General features: G+C 47.2%; 2 protein-coding genes across 6 annotated transcripts; both read left to right on the top strand.

Annotated features, from left to right (window-relative positions):
• The first annotated feature begins 116 nt into the window (after positions 1 to 116).
• On the top strand, positions 117 to 15,582 carry ap2a1 (adaptor related protein complex 2 subunit alpha 1). Of its 5 annotated transcripts, XM_086133685.1 has the most exons (22): positions 155 to 1,003; positions 2,405 to 2,616; positions 4,632 to 4,825; positions 4,919 to 5,048; positions 5,281 to 5,382; positions 5,596 to 5,855; positions 5,989 to 6,157; positions 6,352 to 6,489; positions 7,155 to 7,337; positions 7,994 to 8,091; positions 8,164 to 8,395; positions 8,643 to 8,831; positions 8,928 to 9,082; positions 10,361 to 10,423; positions 10,829 to 10,891; positions 11,469 to 11,551; positions 11,920 to 12,004; positions 12,233 to 12,364; positions 12,668 to 12,784; positions 12,862 to 12,931; positions 13,049 to 13,183; positions 13,815 to 15,582. In XM_086133685.1, exons 1-22 carry the CDS (start codon positions 937 to 939, stop codon positions 13,890 to 13,892), a joined length of 2,955 nt encoding a protein of 984 aa, XP_085989811.1. In that variant the 5' UTR covers positions 155 to 936; the 3' UTR covers positions 13,893 to 15,582. The 5 variants fall into 5 exon arrangements, with proteins under 5 accessions (XP_085989808.1, XP_085989809.1, XP_085989810.1 ...); XM_086133686.1 differs by lacking the exons at positions 10,361 to 10,423; positions 10,829 to 10,891 and having other exon boundaries at positions 11,920 to 12,009; positions 12,241 to 12,364; XM_086133682.1 differs by lacking the exons at positions 12,668 to 12,784; positions 12,862 to 12,931; positions 13,049 to 13,183; positions 13,815 to 15,582 and having other exon boundaries at positions 117 to 194; positions 916 to 1,003; positions 11,920 to 12,296.
• Positions 15,583 to 16,773: 1,191 nt separating this feature from the next.
• Positions 16,774 to 19,208, top strand: LOC147192256 (uncharacterized). Its single transcript, XM_086134128.1, has 5 exons — positions 16,774 to 16,914; positions 17,375 to 17,469; positions 17,603 to 17,762; positions 17,840 to 17,963; positions 18,176 to 19,208. The coding sequence occupies exons 2-5, from the start codon at positions 17,377 to 17,379 to the stop codon at positions 18,957 to 18,959; spliced, it is 1,161 nt and encodes a 386-aa protein (XP_085990254.1). The 5' UTR covers positions 16,774 to 16,914; positions 17,375 to 17,376; the 3' UTR covers positions 18,960 to 19,208.
• Positions 19,209 to 19,462: the final 254 nt, after the last annotated feature.

Here is a 19,462-nt window from a genome sequence, read left to right as displayed (position 1 = left end):
TATTTGACAGGTTTGTTAAGAACACTCTTCTCTGTAGTGTGTCGAATTTAGAATTCATTTTTATGTTCACTTTACAGGGACTTCACGTTGGCGTTCGACGGGTAGATAGTGGAGGGAGCGTACGCGTGCACGAGTGCGTCGCGCGGTCACGCTGTAGTGCTGCTGCTGTCACGAGCTTGATCCCAGGGAGCAGGGTAAAAGACCTGGAGAATTACAACACGCGGAAATTCTAAGCTATACTGTACTTCCTTTTGCCGCACGATAAAAAAAACACCACAGCTACGCTTTGTATCGGTAGGCTGACAACAAACAGTAAAGTGTTGTTGTTTCGCTCAACCGCTGATGTATTGCAGCATTTGAACGCTATCGCTAGCCAGCCAGCCAGCCAGCCAACCAAAAAGCCAGCTAGCTAGCTAGCTCGCGCTTCAGCTAGCCGTACGCCGCCTGTGACTCGAGGACAACTTAACGGCGTATTCTCGTGCGGTATTTTCATCGACGCCCCCAGTTTTTGCAATTGTTACGCTGGTCCGCAAGGCATCAAGGCCGCGCGAAGTCTTAAATATCGAGTACATTCCTACCGTAGCCGTGTGTCGTGTTCTTCGCGTTTAATCCTCGCTCGAGGAGGATTGAATGAAATAGCTTGACATATAGCCAGCGTAAAGGTGCCAGTTAACGGGGAGGTTTATTTACCGTGCTTCGCCTTGCTCGCCGCCATTCAGCGAACCTTATGATCAATGCCATCTAGCCTCCCACATACTCAAAGCAACATCACCAGAAAACACGAAATCACAAAGTTTTCTCTTTTTTAACGATCGACGGACAGCGCTAAGTAGCTAGCTCGTCCTCCACTTCCAAGTTGCCCATCGTCCTCTTCATCGAAGAAGCTGACCAACAGCGGATATTTTTTACTTTCAGGCCGAGTGAAAACCTGCAAAAATGCCGGCTGTGTCGAAAGGAGATGGAATGCGCGGATTAGCCGTTTTCATTTCGGACATAAGGAATTGTAAGTGACCTTTCTTTTTCTTTCTTATCTTTTTTTGGGCACGCTTGTTGGCAGCCTTCCGCCAAAGCTGATAAAATCATTCGACGTTTCTCTTGTTTTCTGGTTGTAACATGTTCCACTCCCATCGGTTTAAAGTTTGTATAGTTTGGCAAACAGATCCCTCCCCCTAGTTTTTCAGTTGCATTGTTGCAATTTGCAGTTTATTTAAGTGCAGAATAGCAAACCAGACATCAACCTTTCCACTTTGGTGTCATACCACAATTAGAAAAATATTAACACATTCCAAGGTGTATTTTGGGACTGGTTACTGTAAAATTCTACAAAAGACGTCGTTTGTTAATGTTGCAAAAATAGACGTATTCCTCATACACCCCAAAATACCAATCCAACTGTTTAGTTGTATTTTTTTTTTAAACATAGAAACGCCCGAGAAGATATCAGGTCTTAAACGGTGTGCAGTTGGACAATTTATTTTACACATTATAGGCCAAGTGTGTTGAAGTCACTCTTTGTGGTTACATCATTCTCAATTTGATTGATTATTTATTGGACATTTTGCTCTGTACTTGACTGTTAAGGTCCTGCCCATTGTCAGCTGCAATAGGTTCCAGATCACTTGCGACTCTTCCACTGCCCCAAAAAAAACTGTAGGCGCCAAATATGCATTGTAACTGAGAGGGTTGGCATCGAATGAGTTTTAAGAGAACAAGTGTTATAGAATCTGAATGGATAATAGGAGATTGGGACTGTTCAAACCGTCCGCTTAATATAATTTCTTTGAAAAGCAGGTCAGCTATGTGGGAAATGCACCACTTATTTTACTCCAATCATTAAACCTCTTGCAAAGCAGCCATTGTATGTCACTGCTTTTTATTTTCATCCCTGGAAATCATCATATGGTATTGCTTTCCACTTTAAGGTCCCTCTTGAGTGCCCAAAAAGCAGTAAAAAAACCAGCAAAGCTGTTGGAGCGAAGGGTCATGGGGAAAGGATGATTTCGCTACATTTCGAACGGCTCTACATAAATGGTGAAACCGTCCATCCCTTGGGAACATGATGGTGCAGCCAGTCCGGCCATCATCCTTAATAAACCAGGAAGCAGCCAGCTATCTCGCAAATGGATGACAAACAAACACGACGACGTCACTGACGTTTCCTTGGTTGATGGTCGTCTTGGAATTGCAAAAACCAAACATAAAAATAATGAAGCGGTTGCTAAGAACTTTGCACTTTACCGTGTGTCCGAAATTTGGAAAAAAAAACAAAGCGTGACGGTGAGAAAGACGAGAGGAAACAAATGTCACCAGCATTGACACCATTTTTGGTTGTTATTTGTGTATTTGTTTTACCTGCATGGTCAAGGCCATCATGCTACCATATAATCAATCTTTCACCCACCAGGTAAAAGCAAGGAAGCGGAGATCAAGAGGATCAATAAAGAGCTGGCCAACATTCGCTCCAAATTCAAAGGGGACAAAGCTCTTGATGGCTACAGCAAGAAGAAATATGTCTGCAAGCTGCTCTTCATCTTTCTGCTTGGCCACGACATTGACTTCGGACACATGGAGGCCGTCAACCTGCTGAGTTCCAACAAATATACAGAAAAGCAGATTGTAAGTTCCCGTCAGCATTGGTTTTCGGAACCAGTGGCACCTCAGATTGACCTCCGATTTGGCGCAAATGTTCCTGGAGGAAATAAGAAAGACAATGGACCCCCGCTGGGGATAAACCGTCAAGAAGCATTTTTCACAAAAATATCAATGTGTGTGTGTGTGTGTGTGTGTGTGTGTATAGATTTTAAAAAATATCCACTGTATCTACAGCATATATGGTAACAGAATCATATTTCTGTACACAATTATCCCAATGACTTGTTACCAAGCTGGGCTTTTTGGTTGTGTTGGAAATGATTCCAATTTGTGCCGCTGTAAAATCAAAAGCACTTTTTTCCGGCCCAAATGTAAAATTAACATCAGACAATTGCACAAATTGATTTTCCGCAGTGCAGAATTTCAGGAAAGGTAGACACGAAGCCTGACCGAACACCCCCCCCCCCCCCCCCCAACACCAAAAAGCGTTTATGGACCATTTGTGTTGACATAAGTGGGGATCAAAGACCTTTGTGTTAGCTTCCACACACGGCTTCGTCGCGGTCTCGCAGTCTGAATCTACTTTTATTACTCGTAACCTCACTTCGCATCAGACTTGACTATCAAGCGCAAGCCAGTGCTTTCGATCAGTTTTCCTTCTTTTTCCTGTCGGCCGTCATGCAGTTTAAGTCGGCTTAACATTTCCACATTGAATGTTTGGTTGACCGTCGTCACAGGAACAGGAAATATTGAGTAAGCAGAATCAGAGAGTCATTAGTCTCTTTTGGAAGCGGTCACAGTTGACTGTTAACTGTGGACATTCTTGAGAAACTTTAACCGTAGGTCAGCTCAGCTCAGATTTGTTCATATTTTAAAATGCCATCAAAAATAAGGGAGGTGATCAAAGCCAGGGTTTGGGACTGTTGGTGTCGTAAAAGCTTTCTTAGTTATATTCTGATGATTAAAGTAGCATTTTAGCATCCTCAACTGTCATTCATGTGTAAAATAATAATAATAATACTTTAAGAAAGCGTCAACCACTTTTTCTATCAGGTATAAAATGAAAATGTGAACTCCACTTTGAGCGACGTGCGACAAGCACAGTAATGGTGATCGAGTGGAACGGTCGAAGAATGAAGGTTGCCTCACCGAAACACTAAAACAGTCCACTTCGCTATGTATCTTCAGCTCTTCCTCATCGATTATAAATAGTCTACATAGCTTTAGTCCGAGCAGGGACGAGGGCTGCTTTTTGCAATATTTGAATTGCCAGTTCTAGGGTCATAGTCCTGGCTCCCCACTCTGTGATTACAGGTGCTATGACAAAAGAAACCAAGACAAATAAGAGTTCATCCTTTTGATGCTCACGACAGTTTGATTCCAAATGCCCGCGTGTCGCTTGACCTCATGCACGTTCATTGTCTTTTAGAGTCCTCTTTGGTTGAACTCGACCAAGTGCGACTTGAGCAGCGTTCGATATTAAAGCGGCCAAGGGTTTTAGTCTGTGACCTGCTTCAGTTTAATTTCCCTCTTGACGGAAGGGCTGCCCGAATCTCATCAAATTTGTAAACAAACATTAAAAACCACATTTTCCATGATGTATCTCCTCGAAAGAAATGTTGGCTACCGCTTACCACTTGAGTTCACGCTGGTTTCCACACGTCTCGGTCCAAGTCGAAAGAGGTTCTGAGAAAACCTGATGGGTTTAGTCCCTGCCTTCATTGTCAGATCTACATGCAATTAAACAAAACAAAAAAGTGCCATTCTTTGGTGCACTCTCCTCTCACTAAGCTCTCTCTTGTGGCATCGTGTGTCTTTTTAACCGCCACGCACGAGGAATCGCTACCCATGGTGGTTATCTTGCCATGCTCCTACTTTTTGACAAGAGTAATAGTCCGACCTCACGGTTTTCACCTTTTGCGGCGGCGGTTTCTGGGGACAACGAGGGATCGATGTATCTGAAATGTTGGAATAGCGGCAATATTTCTGTGTGCTACTGCGCCGCGACCTCCTTCTCAATGGATTCACCGTGTCCGCAGGGCTACCTGTTCATCTCCGTCCTGGTGAACAGCAACAGCGAACTGATCCGCCTGATTAACAATGCCATCAAAAATGACCTGTCCAGCCGCAACCCCACCTTCATGTGCCTGGCGCTTCACTGCATCGCCAACGTGGGCAGCCGGGAGATGGCGGAGGCCTTTGCCAGTGAAATCCCTCGCATCTTGGTCGCTGGGTGAGCGTGACTTTGCTTGAGCCCTTTACTCCATTTGGCCACGTAACCGTCGGGGTCCACTGAAGGTGATGGAAATGCTCACATCCGCCACAGGGATACGATGGACAGTGTCAAGCAGTCAGCCGCCCTGTGTCTGCTGCGGCTCTATAAAACTTCTCCGGACTTGGTGCTGATGGGGGAATGGACGTCTCGCGTGGTGCACCTTCTGAACGACCAACACATGGTAAGAGCAGAGTTGAGTGAAGCGGCGAACCGTTTCATTCTTAATTGATGGCGAAGTGCATTTTGGATTGATCTGGATTCTTTTATTTGATTTCATTCGAGCTACATTGAACTCACATCAGCGGCTGGCCTGTTCCATGTTTGTTTTTTCTTGCTAAAATCGTGGCTTCTGTCATCTGCCCCGCAAAGAACACAGAAGTGAACTCATTCTCTCCATGTTTTTATATTTGCAGGGTGTGGTTACAGCAGCCATTTCTCTTATCACCTGTTTGAGCCAGAAGAATCCAGATGAGTTTAAGACCTGCGTTTCCTTGGCAGTGTCTCGACTTAGCAGGGTGAGTAATTGGCACAAACTGGAACGCCAACCATTTCTCAAGTTTCCCGTCATTGTCATTCGCCAGCACAACTGATGGATGAATTGATTTGTTTGAACCAATGTAAGAATTGGAATGTAATTCACAGGCAATAACATTGTCCACTCCTGTTCTGTGTGTGTTGACATTCCCAGATGAAGGGAGCCTCTGACATTCTGCCTTGCGCTTCTTTAGATTGTCTCATCAGCCTCCACCGACCTACAAGACTACACCTACTACTTTGTCCCAGCCCCATGGCTGTCTTGCAAGCTGCTGCGCCTGCTGCAGTGCTACCCTCCTCCTGAAGATGGTGCGGTGAAGGGCCGTCTGGTGGAGTGTTTGGAGACCATCCTCAACAAGGCGCAGGAGCCACCCAAGTCAAAGAAAGTACAGCACTCCAATGCCAAGAACGCGATCCTCTTTGAGGCCATCTCCCTTATCATCCACTATGACAGGTGAGCAACTGGAGCCTCCGCTCGACGTCACCGGGGAATCAAATACAGACAGCCACCCGAGGACATCGTTTCAATGAGAATTTTTCAAACTGATGTGGCGGAAATATTTCTTGGCGTATGTTTTGTTCCAAAGTGAGCCAAATCTGCTTGTGCGAGCCTGTAACCAGCTGGGTCAGTTCCTGCAGCACAGAGAGACGAACCTGCGCTACTTGGCTCTGGAAAGCATGTGTACGCTGGCCAGCTCGGAGTTTTCTCATGAAGCAGTCAAGACGCACATTGAGACTGTCATAAACGCGCTCAAGGTGACTGATCGCACACTTGATCGGTTGAAACCACTTTTTCGCTTCCCATCAGTGCGCAACTGCTTTTAAAAACAACGCAATATAACCAACTCTGAGCAATATTGAAAGTCACGCGTGCTAATACACCTTTGTAATTCAGTCTCCACCCTTTTCTCATCTCTTGTCCGTCCCCCCCAACGTTGTTCTTTCTGCAGACTGAGCGGGATGTTAGTGTTCGACAAAGGGCAGCAGATCTGCTGTACGCCATGTGTGATCGCAGCAATGCCAAGCAGATTGTAGCTGAGATGCTCAGCTACCTTGAGACGGCTGACTACTCCATCAGGGAAGAGATGGTGTGTGAAACTGACAGAATAAGAATAATGTGCTTCTTTCGGTTTATTTTTTGCTCCGTATTTGCATCGTGGGGAAATTGCAGTTGATGATGGAATACACCCCCCGCCCCCGTTTGAAAGCGTCGAACGGATGCATCTATCCGTCCTAGGCATAGCAATTCATTCGTTTCTAATACTTATGTTGACTCAAATCCAAATGTGCGGGTTCAAAACAAAATCTTAATTTGAGTCAGACATGTTCTCAAAACAATCTTATCAAATGACTGAGTTTGATACAATACAATCGCAACAGCTGCAGCTGTAACAAAGCACTTTACACAACAGTTAACATACAAGAACAAAATAATATCACACAACCCATAAGATAAAACACAAGCGCCCTGGGACTGTTCGGTGGCGACAGTCAAATGGCGCCGACATTCCTCCCAATCAAAATCAGTGCTGGTGCACGCGTGTTGCCGAGAAGGCGCAACCACCAAGCACAGGTTTTTCTCCCTCCACAAGTGTCGTGGCCAAAACGCTGAAAAGAGTCCAGATCGTGTCCACACAAAAGACAACGAACACCAGATGACGAGAAAAAAAAAAAAAGAGCAGATCTCTTGAAGAGCACTTGCCCACTGCTGCCAACCTGGCCACCATCTTGGATCTTACTTTTTGTCTTTCAGGTGCTCAAGGTAGCTATCCTGGCCGAAAAGTATGCTGTCGATTACTCCTGGTACGTCGACACCATACTCAACCTCATCCGCATAGCTGGCGATTATGTCAGCGAAGAGGTATGGTACCGTGTCATCCAGATTGTCATCAACCGTGATGATGTGCAAGGCTACGCTGCCAAGACGGTCTTTGAGGTACTACTACTTTGATCAACATTGTGAACATTGAAGCGCGAACACAAAACTATGTTGGCAAAACCCCTGATCATTTAGTGCAGAAACGTATAAATACGTTTTGGGTGTTTTTCACCCCAAAAATATTAACAAAGGGCTTTAATAAAGGGTGTTATCTTGCAATAAATTGCAATTTACTCAAGAATGGTAAAATGTAGAAATATACTTTTTTTTCCTGTTGAGAGAAGAAAAGTGTTAAAACTTTATTTTGGTCGGTTCAATGCTTATATTCCAAGAGAACTCAATCTGCTGTAGGCCTTCAAAAAAGAGTCAAAATGCTGAAAAATGACTGGCGCCGGGTCTCCCAATTTGAGGAAAACCGCAGGCATTGAATGAGTTCAATTAGTTTGCTGTGACATTGGCGCTGCTGCCGCTTCTGCTGATATTTCTCCTCCGTATCATGCCGCCCTGCGAAACCTCACCCAACATTGATTATTTCATGCACAGTGTTACAAGTGACAACGTGTCGCTGCTTAAAAATACAGAGCGCGTGTACATGACACCAACTTGAGTTTAGTCCTAAAATGTTGCCGCTGCTTCTCATGAATCGTGTTCAACTTCGGCACTGTATTTTAGTAGTCATACCGACAGAAAAATGGAGTTACTCTTTCTTCCAGGCCTTGCAAGCCCCCGCCTGTCATGAGAACATGGTGAAAGTCGGAGGCTACATTCTCGGAGAGTTTGGTAACCTCATTGCTGGTGACCCCCGTTCTAGGTAGGCGCCTTTTTTTAGGCAATCCAATGTTCAGTTGACAGGATGCAAAGTAACTTGGCTTCTCTTATCCAGCCCCCTGGTGCAGTTCAACCTTCTTCACTCCAAGTTCCACCTCTGCTCTGTGCCGACTCGTGCCCTGCTGTTGTCAGCCTACATCAAGTTTATCAACTTGTTCCCAGAGACCAAGGCCACGATTCAGGAGGTTCTTCGCTGCGATAGCCAGATTCGCAACTCTGACGTGGAGCTCCAGCAGCGTGCCGTGGAGTATTTGAAGCTCTCTTCTATCGCCAGTACCGATGTCTTGGTAATTCCGGCAATAACTTTTGAACGTAACTCATTGCCACTGCAGTTAAAATACATAGCTGCCTTCAGAGGGACAAGAAATCGCTCTTTCCGCTGTGTTGAGCGATATCAGTCGTTCTGGCTCTTACAAATGAGGATCCTCTTTTCTGGCTCGTATGGCAGTGAGCACTGTTCCAAATTATACGTGCACCCCCAAAGTAGTTCCTGTCTCGTTTTTTGATTGATTTATTTTTCTTTTGTTCTCCTAGGCCACTGTTCTGGAGGAGATGCCTCCTTTCCCTGAGAGGGAGTCTTCAATTCTGGCTAAACTGAAGAAGAAAAAGGGGCCCGGTGCCGTGTCGGTGACAGACCTGGAGGACAGCAAAAGGGAGGCCGGGGAGCTGAACGGAGGTGGTGATCGGGCTCCAGACACATCAGCGATGGTTGCCTCCAATGCTGTGAGTGGACCGTCGCAGGGTCATTTATTGCGCGTGGGCAGTCAAACACCTTTTCCCCTCGTGGCTCTCAATGCAAAAGTGTCCGTTTTCTTCCAGTCCACCCCATCACCATCAGCAGACCTCCTTGGGATTCGAGCCGGGCCGCCTGTTGGCACCGCTCCAACCGGTGCTGGCAGCCTATTGGTGGATGTGTTCTCTGAAGCGGGGCCCGCCGCACCCTCTGCTGCGGTTCACGACGACGGCTTTCTAAGGTGAAGGTCATCCTAATGAACAGACGTAGAATGCATTTGTGCCCGTTAGCCAAAGTCCAACGGGAGCTGCTCCTGAGCCCCGTTGTTTTTATGATCACGTTGTAGGGCAAATGTCAACGTGTGCCGTCGGTTGGCCAATTGAAGAGATCGATCTTGTCTGGTCGACTGTCCCCTCTCTGCGTTGACGTGTCCCTAAGTAACACGCTTACGGGTGGTAGATGACCGACACCCTATGGGCTCATTGAATTTCCTGTTGTAGTTCAAATCACAGATGGAGTCCAAGCTCACACGAATAACATCTGAAAACTTGAAAAGATCTCCTTTCATCTGCCAACTCAAAAGTGGTGACAGGCAGGCTAAGAAATGTTCCTCTGCCTCCTTCGAGTTGTACTGATGAGATGGCATTGGCATGCTGCTTCCAAGCCGTGTGGTGACATCAGGTTACTTCGTTACCGAAGGGCTTTAAAAGAAAAAACCCCAAAACAAAACATTGTTTTCTCAGCCAAAGAAATATTGGCCTGTCACTTTGTTGTCTTTTAACGTGATTGGATTTGGTTTTTGTGTCCGTCTTTGTCCCTAAAGACCGCTTTTTAACATGCGCTTGTCTGCTGCTTGACATACTGTTGCTCAACTCTGTATTTGTCTTCTGGACCTGCCAACCTGGAGGAAAGTGTCTTTTAAAAATTGAGAGCTGTTGAATTCTCCCCTCATTCCGACCAAATTCGATTAACGACTGAGGGATATGGCTGAAGAAAAAAAAAAAATGTCATCCCCTCACGGTAACGTTATCTCATGGTAGAAACGCGAGTGTAAAAATGATCCTCAAACTACAAATCCAATTCTAAAGACATTGCGTTCAACATAAATAGCAACGGAATACAATGCTTTGCAAATCATCTTCAACCTATATTTAATTGAATAAAATCATTGTATTCTGTTGTTGCTTGCGTTTAACACAACGTCCCGACGTCATTGGAATTGGACAACTCGGGGACCTCCTGTAAGTGCAACTTTCAAGAAGGCCAAGTGCTAGACTTCATGTCTATTCTTCTCCCTGGTTGGCAGGTTTTCTTTACTTGTCTTTTCTTTACATGTATTTTTTTAACTTACCGTGTATGTGACTTGTCTTTCATCTTTTTCTCTTTTCCTTCTCTCCTTTTTCCTGTGTGTGTGTGTGTGTGTGTGTGTATGTATGTGTGTGTGTCTGTCTGTCTGTGTGTGTGTGTGTGTTTTGGTTGAATGTCTGCCCTATACTGTACCGTGATTGGACATTGGCAGAGATCTGGAACAGCCCACCGAGACCTCTGACTCCTTATTGGTGGAGGGTTCTGGTGACTCGGAGTAAGGGCCTTGTAGTCAACGACAGATTCAGCTAGAAAACCACAATTATGACATCTTCATGCTGTCATAATGGCATTGATAAAATGTGCCCTAGTGTTGTTAATAGATGTTTCTGTGAATGGGTAGCTTGCTCAACCATTCAGCTTAGAGCGACACAAAAAAAAAAAATCTACATCAGCGGTGCCCATTTGCAGGCGTTGGTTTCTGTTGATGTCTTGTTGTTTTTTTTACAAACGGTCTTTGGACATTGTTACTAACCATCTGCGCATTTGATCTGCTTTTCCTTTTTCTTCTCACATTGCCACATTGCGCATGTGTTGATGGGATGCCCTTTTTCTCGTCTTCCTACATCTCACTCCTCTCTTCTCTTCTGTGGGCTGTCGACATCCTTGCACCGTCTTTCAGCTCTGCTCCTCCCTCTGAGGATCCCGCTCCCCCTCTGTCTGAGGCCGATGAACTCCTTAACAAGTAAGCTCTTTCTCCGTTCGAAAGCTTTGTTGCTTTGTCTGTGCGCCCGGGCTCTGCGTGATCGCAACGGGTTGCGTGTGGCTGACTTATCAAGGAAGAATATTTTCCCACTTGGCTGTGAAATCCACTTTGAAGCGGTTCTCCATCCACATGCGATCTAAAATAGAGTTTCCCCATTCCATTCGAACAAATCACAGCTAAAGTTGCACAAGCATTTGAGCCGAGGTGTGCTTCTCCTCAACCCGAAAGGCGCTGCCTTTCAGGGTAGCGATCGCCTCGCGACAAAGCGAAGGTGCTCCTCGCTTTGTGACGGGGTGCGTCGCGACGATTGCCACCGTGTGAAAACGTCGAGCCGACGGACACGCGGAATGAAGGGCTTTTCACACCGCCCTTGGTTTTCGTGGCGTGCGGAAGCGGCCTCGGCCTTGGCAAACATCTCGGCCTTGGCGGCGCGCAAGGCCGAGAGCGTCTCCGGGCGAGCTTGTCCACGGGGAAGCGTTGTGAATGTCATCCATCAGTTTTTCGAGGGTCTGTCCAGTCCACAAAAGAGTGACTTTGAGCTGTTTTCGTTCAACAGGTTTGTGTGCAAGAACAACGGTGTTTTGTTTGAAAATCAGCTCCTCCAGATTGGCATCAAGTCCGAATATCGTCAAAATCTTGGTGAGTAACGGCTTCCAAAGCTTTACAGATAATTGGTCAGAGCCAGGCGCGCTCGGGTACTTTTCAGCGTGTAACGCCGCGTGGGCAACTACAGTGCATCCAGTCAGAGTCAGTCTGGGGTCCCTTGTCTTTGCTTCTCTTTTCTCGCCTGATGCCGTATGATTCCCCCCCCCCCAATCAGGCCAATCAAATTCGAGACAAAAGATGGGGCCCGAACCCCCACGTCAATTTACTCATGTAGAGACCGACTTTTGTCTTCAAACTCCCTCTGTAATTGTACTCGTTGTACACAGAAACCAAATATAGGCTGCTTGATTTCTAGACTGAGCTTGCCCTTTGTTCATCAACAAGTTGTGTCTTTCTCATAGGGCGGATGTACTTGTTCTATGGCAACAAGACGTCAGTGCAGTTTGCCAGCTTCGCCACCACAGTCAGCTGTCCTGGAGAGCTCCAGTCCCATATCCTTTCTTTTCTCTTGACGCTCGATGGATGCAACGCTTGCATTTGGACACCAGGGTCATGTTTGGCCTTTGCGAACCAGTGCGTCTTGGCTGAATATCAGATATCTTCCTCATGGATTCGACCCCCCCCCCCCCCCACCAAAACAAAACAAAACTGGTCTTAGCTTGCGGTCTGATGTATTTGCACCTTTTGCAGCGTCCATTTCATGTTCCTTGACAGAAAGCCACAGCTTAACGTTCAAACCAAACCAGTGGAACCACTGGTAGAGGGAGGCGCCCAGATCCAGCAGGTCCTCAACATCGAGTGTCTGACTGACTTTTCCGATGCGCCGCTACTTAACATTAAGTTCAGGTGAGCACAAAGTGCAAATTCGGAGTGAGCGAACCCATGTGAGAAAAGGACAGCGGTCCCTCCGTGTACGACCGCAATACTTTCCGCGAAGACTCGAACCGTGATTTGATTTTAAAACATGTGCCGTTGATAACTATCACGTTACCGCTTGTCACTCGCAGACGATTTGAATCAGATTACAGTAGAAAGAAACAAATAACTCTGCGAATTGGCATTGCGCTGCATCCGTTTTTCGGTCCGCGCGTTAACTTTTTGGAAAATATGTTCGACCAGAAATGCACTGTATTGAATGGGGCCTTACAGATATGGAGGCGCTCTGCAAAACTTGACCCTCAAGCTGCCCGTCACCATCAACAAGTTTTTTCAGCCTACTGAAATGTCCTCCAATGATTTTTTCCAGCGTTGGAAACAGCTTAGCCAGTGAGTTTGGGGCCAGTCGGTCTTTTGTCTCTTTCTTTTGGTTGACGGGTAAAGCTTGCGCGTTTTGCGACCCTCAGGCCTCAGCAAGAAGCACAAAAGATTTTCAAGGCCAACCACAGCATGGACACAGAAGTACTCAAGGCTAAGGTATGGCAATATTCTCGTTGTACCTCCTTATGAGAGTTGCTTTGTCTCCATAGCACTTGTCGACCACCGTCGAGTTTTTCAGCAGACGCGCCCATCGAGTTTCATGCTTGCTTGCAGCTACTGGGGTTAGGAGCGGCCTTGCTGGACAATGTCGACCCAAACCCGGAGAACTACGTGTCTGCTGGAGTGATCCAGACCAAGGGTCAGCAGGTTGGCTGTCTGCTAAGACTGGAGCCCAACGCCCAGGCACAGGTACAAGCTACAGTTGTTCATAAAACATTGGGTTAGCGTGACGGTTCCGTCTTTTCAAAAGTTGATCGTATTTTTATTGGTTGACTCCACAAATTCATCGGAGGGTGTCCAAATTGGACATTTATAAAGCACTTTCATTCAAAAAAAACATTTAAGGCTTAAACCTCTTACCGAGCCGACGGTTTCGTCTGGCACTTCAAAATGAGGCTGCCATGGAAGCAATGTGTCCCACTTGATGGCGCCGTCTCCGTGGGGGACCCCAACGGCGACAAAATCACTTCATCAAAAAAAAAAAAAAAGTTAATGTGTCAAAACTAACACAACGTGCAAGAAGAGAAGGTGCTGATGATGCACAGCCAATCGGATCACGGCATCGATCCACCCGCGCTCTCATTGCCGGGAACCGATCACGCGCCTTGTTTGAGTGGCCATGTGGAAAGCTCACGTGAGCTTTTTGCTCGGCATGCGGGGAAATCTTCTCTCTCACGCTTCAGCGTGAAAAAAGTAAAGTGGCGAGAGATCACTGTATGCTTGCTTCCTTCAACGACTTTTATTGTCTGTACCTCAGTTTTGTCATCGCTTGTGCAGTTGCATTTGAATAGATCCAATGTCTGTGTGTGTGTGTGCGCAGATGTACCGACTGACTCTGCGCTGCAGCAAGGACTCTGTGTCGAGGCGCCTCTGTGAGTTGCTGGCCCAACAGTTCTAGAATGGCCAGAGTTGCAGAACTTTATCTCGACCAGTACTCCCACCTCCCCCCACCGGCGAGCCCTTCCCTCTCAAGCCACATTTCTCTTCCTCCTCTCCCAACAATAAGGTTCTTTATTACAACAACAACAAGAAGAAGGTGTAACCTACAGAAGGGAAAAAGCAGTCACTGTTAGCAGCGGTGACCATATTATTGTCATTATTCTAATTCAAGTTCATCTTCAGTTTGTTGATTAACATAATGCTACATTATCGTTTTTCTTTATGGTGTTTACCTGTGTAGCTGGTGTGCGCGACCAGGACTGCGCGTGCGTGCGTGCAGCCCACAGTGTGCTGTGGTCCGATTCTGCTTTATCCTGGCTGTTCTGTATTCCTGATGCTATATGTACAGTGCGTGTGCGTGTTTGTTTGATTTCTTGCCATCAAATGGAAGATCATTCCTTGAAGACAAACGGGAGACAGTATTCATCAGCCCCATTCTCTCCCGTCTCATTCACATTGACACAAGCGGTTCCCCGTGACCCTCGTCGGGCCCCATAATGAAGGGAGACCTGAGGGTCCAGCACTCTCATTTCAAGCATTCCCCATGATCATAGGCCAGTCAAGTTGCACTTAAAGGCTTTTGGGATCCTCTGTGAGACCCTTCGGCATGAGCCCCCACCCTTCCTACCCATTAGTGTGAATCGGCGGAATCCTCTCTAAGGAGTAACCCTACATTTCAATGACCTAGATGGTTTGTTTGTTTGACGTGTCTGTAAATATGCGGCAGTGTTTGACTTGATTGCTTTTGTAGACATTCCCATCTGGCGATCGGCTTCGACGATCAAGCCCAGGCTGCCCAATGGCAGCAAACGGCACGGCGGGTGACTGACACGGGGGGTTGACTTTTTCACAGTTGAAACGGTAAGAAGGACTTCTCTCAGTTGCTGTCCAGCTGGAACATTCAAAGCTGCTCGACGAGCCTCCCTCAGCATTGTTTATGGAGTGAGACCTAACTGTCTTTTTAAGACACGCCTTCTCCATTTTTTTAAAGCTTCACTTCCTAGGATACTATATTCAAATGCTGTCTTTTGGCCACCAGATAAGACACGGTCCTCATGATGCGAAGTACGCTGATATTGATTTGATGTACCGCTCCGAAGTACATCCGGAACATTCTCTCTATGAAGGCGTGCGCTGTTGCAATAAGTGCAACACAAACAAGTCAGGAATCGGGGGCCCTTGTCATCTAGCTTCGTGAATCCACGCACCTCCAAATATTTCGGTCACACATCCACAGCTTTGATATTCTTTATTGGCGGTAGCGACGTCGTGGAAGGCTAAATTAGAGTTGTCATCATACATCATAACGACAGCGGACCCCGTTTGTATGAGAATTTGAACAAGGCTGGAAGCAGATCAGAAGAAGAAATCCTTTAAACATTTCGGAGACATCGTCACATGACGAGATGCGGCTGCAGAGAAATTGCAAAATATTGGAGTGGAAAGCCTAGTCCATCCTTTTTTTTGGGGCGGGGGGTGTCATTCTGTGAGCGTGTGTTTGTGTGTGCGTGTCTATGCAGTATCCACTAGCTAAAGCAGCCTCATGTATTGATGTTTGAAAAAGAAAAAAATGTCCACTACCTGTGTTAGAATTAAGATTTACTCTGTAATGAAAAATGTGAAAGTAAAACTACGCCATATATCGAAAATGACGCTTCCTGTGTTCACTGTTGCGCTCTTACAGCATGACATCATTGTGTCCTAGGCAACAGAATGTCAAGGACCGGCAAACAACAATAGATCAGCAGTGGGCCTACATTCAGATGCATCCAAAGCCCGTACTGTATTTAGGAAGTCAACTCTTCATTTGTGGTGATTCGCGACTACGGACAGCAGGGGGAGCCCAACTTTTTTTGACCCGAGCGCTACTTTTCAAGCACCTAACCTCCCGCCAGCGACCTGTTAAAGCAGGGGTGTCCAAAGTCGGTCCTGGAGGGTCGCTGTCCTGCCTGTTTTCCAGCTCTCCCAGCTGGAACACACCTGATTCAAATGATCAGCTCATCAACCAGCTCTGGAGCAGCAATCGAACAATCCTGATGATGTCAATCAGCTGCGTTGCTCCTGGGAGAGCTGGAAAGCGGGCAGGACAGCGGCCCTCCAGGACCGACTTTGGACACCCCCGTGTTAAAACACGCACGTGCGTTTATGATGAGCAACAGAAAAATAAAGGCAACACCAGAGTTTGTGAGTTGGTGAAAATGAAATCCCCGCCTAGCTTCGTCGCGACCTGAGGCGGAGGCACGGGACGCACTTTTGCAGCGTCTTGAGTGCACAAACTGGCATACGTGCGCGCACCGTTTGAAAACGCTTCTCCATTTTCACCTTCTTTACAATTGCCATTGATGACTTGGACATGAAACAAACTTGGAATGATGATAATATCTACGCAACAGCTGTGATCGCAAGCTGCAATTGCAATTTTTTAATTTTGAACATCCTTTCTCCAGTTCAATTTTGAATCCGCGAATTTGATGAGCTCGCGTGAGAACACATTCCGCCTTTGTGGACGCGTGTGCGCAGTTGCTGAGCGGCACAAAAGTACCCGTTCAATGCAATGAGCAATGTGTGCAATTTCCGCGGTCATCTGATTCGAACACAATTGGCCGAGTGGTGGAAAATGCACAAGGCCGCCCTTATTTGCATATCGACGTCGGAGTGGCGGTGATGAGGCAGCACTGACTAGTCTGCCACGCTCCGCCCACTCTCCGCTCGGCAGGCATCCCTGTTCGGAGAAAGGGGGGGGGGGTGCATATCACTCTTGTGCGCCTGCGCCTGTGGATGTCCAGCGCGGAGCGGATTGGCCGAAAATGACATCACCGCTCAAGGTTTATTGTTGGTAGGATGATCTCATCGTTTGGAATCAGTCTGGAGGAGAAGCGAGAGCGAACGCTACGTCGCTGTCGTGGAGTGAAAGAATCTGCAGAACTGCAACTGACACCGACGGGAACAAAAACGCCGTTTTTAGAGAAAGAAATATCACAGTAAGTAACTGCATGACTAATATCCTCTTGGAAGAAAAAAATCCCAATGCAAGCCCTTTATGAAAACGTTAAAGCTTCATTGCAGCATGAATGTCTTGTACTTGCTGCTGTTTGTGTCGAACATTCAACTACAACATGGACATAACAACCCACTAAATTAAAAGGTGAAGAGTGAGAAAACCCTTTGAAATGCATACATGCATAAGAAAAAAAAAACATGTATAATGTAGATATATATTATATAAATATGTATGCACAAGTAAATTTAATTATTACTCTTTTCATCTCAAAAGCTTATTTGGAAAAACTGCAAACACTGTTCTCTAATTAGAGATTGGGATAGACTGCATCTATCTATTTATATACATCATATACTGTATATCACATCACACACACACACACACACACACACACACAGAGTCTGTAAAATGAAATGAATGTGTTGTTTATTATGTTGTAGATATGGTGTGGTCCACGGAGGGAGAGACGGAGCGTCCTCCTCTGTCCATCATCCTGCCAAGGCTCTACCTGGGAGGAGAGAGCGATGTGACGCAGGTAATAAGGCAATCGATGATGCAACCGCGCGGCCCGCGTTACATTTCCTCCGACTTCATTCAAAAGAGCGCCTTTCACTTTGAGAAAAAGACCGTCCAAGTGTTCTCGATTGATGGTGTCGTTGTGCGTACAGGATGGACTGGCCTCTCTGGGGATCTCCTACGTGCTGAGCGTGAGCCGCTGCAGCCCCCGACCTTCCTTCCTGCCCTGCTCCAGATACCTGCGCATCCCCATCGATGACTCCCTGTGGGATGACCTGCTGCCCTGGATCCCTCAGGCTCTACGTTTCATCGGTCAGGACTCGCCACTCGGGAGAAGACGCCGCGTCATTCGGACAGCGATATCTCACTTTGATCCCTAACGAATGCAGACGCGGCCATGTCTTCCGGCGACTCGGTGCTGGTTCACTGCGCAGCCGGAATCTCTCGCTCTCCGGCCCTGGCCGTTGCCTACATCATGTACAGCTCGGGAATGGATCTGGACCACGCGTACAGGTTGAGCATTTTACACATCACCCTAGTGCATTAAGATGATATCTTGTGTTGTTTCGTATTTCTGTAAACGAGGTGGGTGGTGTTGTTTCAACTAAGAGCTTTCACAAAACATAAAATAGTTGGACAACGCTGCTCTAGTGAATGCGCCTGTAGTCACAGTAAGGACGTCTCTCTGGGTTTGACCGTCTTCACCGTGTCCGCTCGCTCGGCAGGTTTGTGAAAGAGCGCCGACCCTCCATTTCGCCAAATTTCAACTTCCTGGGTCAATTGCAGCACTTCCAGGGCACCCTGCGTCGGCAGGCCTCCAGTGTCAACTTCGGCCTCCCGTCCGCGGACGGCGGTAACGATCGCGGCGCCGCCATTCCCAACACGAATGATCAGGCCAGCGGCAAGAGTGACGGATCGGCGGAAGAGATGCAAACCTGCCCGGAGAATTTCCGTCAGCAGAGACATTCGAATCCGGACGCAAACGGGAACCGGCAGATTTCCTCGTCAGGGAAACGGTGGACTCACAATAACAACCGGCGGGAAATCCAGACACCCCGGAGGCTGCCCGATCCGAGTCCCTGCGTATTGATTGAACCAGCTCCAAAGCCCGCATCGCACCTAGCGGCGGTCTCTGCTTCTCTCTCGGAGAGGCGCAAAAGCCTCAGCCTCTCCTTGACCCCCTTGGGGACGGGCCCTCCCTCGGCGACGCGCGACGGCACGCGAGCCAACGGTCCCGATTTGCCCGGGGGTGTCCACGAGGAGGAAGCGGCGGCGGCGGCGGCGGCAGAAAAAAAACGGGAGGCAAAGGCCTTGGGGAGGCATGCGGGGGAGATGTGGAGTCCTTCGCCGGAAAAACACCACACCTCGGAGGCGAAGGAGCAGGGCCTGCTTTCGCCGCTCAGCTGCACGCTCAACAAACTGCTGGACTGGGGGGAGAGAGTGCTGCTTGGCGGGGTTTTTGCCCACCCTGTCAAGATGGGGCAACCTGCTTTGCCATACAGGTGCTGAGCGCAGCGGAGCGGAGTCATCTTGCGTGCATGTTTCTCCGGAGGAATGACGCCGTATGTGAGGTACACCAGCGGTCTGCAGCTCCTTGTTTATTTATTATTTATTGCGGGGATGAGAGATCGATGCTCCACTTCTGCGCTCGTTTTGGCCCGGTCGTCTTGTCGTTTGTAAGATGCCGTCATTTTTAAGTCATTGTCGCTTTGTCCTGAATTGCACAGTATTGACTGATTAAAGAGTGAATTTCAACCACGTCTCTCTCATGAACCTCCTTTTCACCGAAAGAGCGTATAGTTCTGCCTATAATTCCATCCATTCATTTTCTACGATGAATGGATACAATATATACAATCACGACGAGAGGTGCACAGCTGGAATGAATCAGTCCACCTCTGCCACCTGCTGGACACTAACAGAACCGAATCATGACAACACTACATTCTCTCTCTCTATATATATGGATTCATTTCGAGATCGAATAAAAGATCTGCATCAAAAAGAACCGA

The sequence above is a fragment of the Hippocampus guttulatus genome, chromosome 16, assembly GCF_054856545.1.
Source record: "Hippocampus guttulatus isolate MCC_2025c chromosome 16, RoL_Hgut_1.0, whole genome shotgun sequence".
In the NCBI taxonomy this organism is placed as follows: Eukaryota; Metazoa; Chordata; class Actinopteri; order Syngnathiformes; family Syngnathidae; genus Hippocampus; species Hippocampus guttulatus.
Note: the sequence above shows the minus strand (reverse complement) of the source record. Positions and strands in the feature narration are given on the sequence as shown.

Bases quoted from the DNA above. Each gene is read 5' to 3' on its own strand.
- ap2a1 (XM_086133685.1), top strand. From the start codon at position 937: ATGCCGGCTGTGTCGAAAGGAGATGGAATGCGCGGATTAGCCGTTTTC. The intron at 11,552-11,919 runs GTGAGTAACGGC...TCTTTCTCATAG, and splicing joins CGAATATCGTCAAAATCTTG to GGCGGATGTACTTGTTCTAT. The intron at 13,184-13,814 runs GTACAAGCTACA...GTGTGTGCGCAG, and splicing joins AGCCCAACGCCCAGGCACAG to ATGTACCGACTGACTCTGCG.
- LOC147192256 (XM_086134128.1), top strand. From the start codon at position 17,377: ATGGTGTGGTCCACGGAGGGAGAGACGGAGCGTCCTCCTCTGTCCATC. The intron at 17,763-17,839 runs GTCAGGACTCGC...TAACGAATGCAG, and splicing joins TCAGGCTCTACGTTTCATCG to ACGCGGCCATGTCTTCCGGC. The intron at 17,964-18,175 runs GTTGAGCATTTT...CTCGCTCGGCAG, and splicing joins GATCTGGACCACGCGTACAG to GTTTGTGAAAGAGCGCCGAC.